Source organism: Silene latifolia, chromosome Y (genome assembly GCF_048544455.1).
Source record: "Silene latifolia isolate original U9 population chromosome Y, ASM4854445v1, whole genome shotgun sequence".
In the NCBI taxonomy this organism is placed as follows: domain Eukaryota; kingdom Viridiplantae; phylum Streptophyta; class Magnoliopsida; order Caryophyllales; family Caryophyllaceae; genus Silene; species Silene latifolia.
The window spans coordinates 187,909,156-187,911,655 of NC_133538.1; the positions used below are offsets into that span (position 1 = coordinate 187,909,156).

General features: G+C 38.9%; 1 protein-coding gene across 1 annotated transcript in view; it reads left to right on the plus strand.

Annotated features, from left to right (window-relative positions):
- The first annotated feature begins 913 nt into the window (after positions 1–913).
- Positions 914–2,500, plus strand: part of LOC141629646 (uncharacterized) — a 2,310-nt gene continuing 723 nt past the window's right edge. The window contains exons 1-2 of the mRNA XM_074442620.1: positions 914–1,862; positions 2,346–2,500. The exon at positions 2,346–2,500 is cut by the window's right edge and continues 723 nt beyond it. Coding sequence (XP_074298721.1) covers positions 914–1,862; positions 2,346–2,500 — 1,104 coding nt within the window. The remainder of the gene's footprint in view (positions 1,863–2,345) is intronic.

The following is a 2,500-nucleotide window of genomic DNA, read 5'->3' on the forward strand; positions in this document are numbered from 1 at the left end:
AGCATGACACTCTATTGAAGATCAAGGTGGAATATGAATGGAAACCGAGTATTTGTTTGAAATGTAAAGGTATGGGACATGAAACTAATGAGTGTAGGAGGTCTCAAAATAAACAACAGCCAAAACCAAGTGGGAAAATGGTTTGGAGACAGGTCCCTAAAGTCAATAATGTTTTATCAGACAAGGAATATCCTGTGCTTCCACCTAAAACTCCAACAAAGATTCAGAGTGAGGAGAATGAGGAGAGTGAACTGGAAGACATAATTGATCTGGATGCTATTGAGAAAGAACAGAATCAGGTGACACAAACTGGTGACTCTCCTCAACAACCTGTTTCTAATGAATAACATTGGTTTTTGGAACGTACGAGGTCTTAATAATGTAAATAAACAGAAGTTGGTTAGATGTTTTATGAATAATCACTCAGTAGGCCTTTTTGGTTTACTTGAGACTAAAATAAATGGAACTAATGTGAGTAATATTTCTCTCAATATGTTTGATGGTTGGTGTGTTACTACCAATTGTCATACACATAAGGGAGGTAGGGTGTGGTTGTTATGGAAACCTCATCTATTTGATGTTTGGGTCTTTGCATTATGATCCTCAATTCATTCATGCTAAAGTTCAAGTCAAAGCTTTGCGAAATGTTTTTTCTTAACTATGGTATATGCTTTTAATGAAGGAAGGACAGAATTGGGTTATGGAACCGTTTGAATAACTATCTTTGTTGGATGCACTGAACCTTGGGCTATTGTAGGTGATTTTAACACAGTGATGAACCCTGATGAAAGGCTAGGTGGTCAGACTAAGCCTGAAGATATGGAAGCTTTTGTGGATTGTATGAACAATTGTGATATGGTTGATATTCAAAGCTACTGGGGCATTCTTCACTTGGACGAATAAACAAGATGATATGCATAGGAAATATAGTAGGTTAGATCGTTTTCTTATCAACGCATACTGGACTACCATGTTTCCTGAAATTGTTGGGCATTTTTACCCTGAAGGAGTGCTGGATCATACCCCATGTGTTGTTTATAACAACAAGCTAACTATTCAGAAAAATAGGAGTTTCAAATATTTTTCTATGTGGAGTGGGGCTGCAGAATTTTTGCCTAAAGTCCAGGAGGTTTGGGACAGGAATATCCTAGGCACCAAGATGTTTTGTATTGTGAAAAAGCTTAAGGAATTGAAAACAGTCCTTAAAGAATTGAACAAAACCTGCTATGCTGATATTGAAGTTCAAACTGTGGAGACTGAGAAAGAACTAAATACTCTTCAGCTGCACTTAAGTGGGAACCCCACTAGCTCTGATCTGATTAGCCAGGAGATTGGTATTATTGCAAAACTCAGGAGACTTCTTAAGGATAGAGACAGCTTCCTACAGCAGAAAGCCAAGGCTCAATGGCTAGAGGAGGGGGACACAAATTCAGCTTACTTCCATGGTATTATCAGGAAAAAATGCATGAGAAACACTGTCATCCAAATTGAAGATCAGCATGGAATTGTTTGTTCAGATAGTAGTAGCATTCAGAGTGCCTTCTTGGAATACTATCAAGGTTTACTTGGAAGTAAAAAGACTACTGAGGGTGTGAGGGATGCTGTCTTGGCTTATGGTAATGTCTGTAGTGAGGAGCATGTTGATATTCTGTCCAAGCCAGTGACTTTTGAGGAGGTGAAACAGGTGGTGTTCTCTATTCCCATAGACAAAGCCCCAGGACCTGATGGGTTTTCAAGTGGCTTCTTTCGAGATGCTTGGAGTGTGATTGGGCAGGATGTATTTGAGGCAATCAAGGAATTCTTTGTAACTGGTCAATTACTTGGCCAGATAAATGCAACCAATGTGTGCCTGATTCCCAAATGTGAGAGACCAACTTCCGTGAAACAATTTAGGCCCATTGCATGCCGCAATATGTTATACAAAATCATTTCTAAACTCCTTTGCAACAGATTAGCTCTAGTATTGCGGATATTATTCATGAATGTCGGGAGCATTTGTTCAAGGGAGGTCCATCATTGAAAACGTCCTGATTTGCCAAGATATTGTGCATCGATACTCGGGAAGAATGTGTCACCTAGATGCCTGTTTAAAATAGATTTGCAAAAAGCGTATGATACAGTTGAATGGGAATTTGTGGAGCAAATGTTGGTAGTTTCTTGATTTCAAAACATTTTATTACTCGATTATGGCTTGCATTCAATCCACTTCCTTTACTTTGGTCTTGAATGGGAATAATTTTGGATATTTCAGAGGTATGGGAGGTCTGCGTCAAGGAGATCCTGTGTCTCCTCTCATTTTTACAATCTGTATGGAATACTTGACAAGACTCATTAAGTTGCTACAGCAAGATGGACTTTTCATTATCATCCTTTATGTAAGGGACTCAAGCTCACTCACCTTATGTTTGCGGATGACCTGTTGATGTTTAGTAAAGGGGATGCTCCTTCTATTCTCCTACTTTTGAGAGCTTTCAGTTCCTTCTCTAAAGCTTCAGGATTA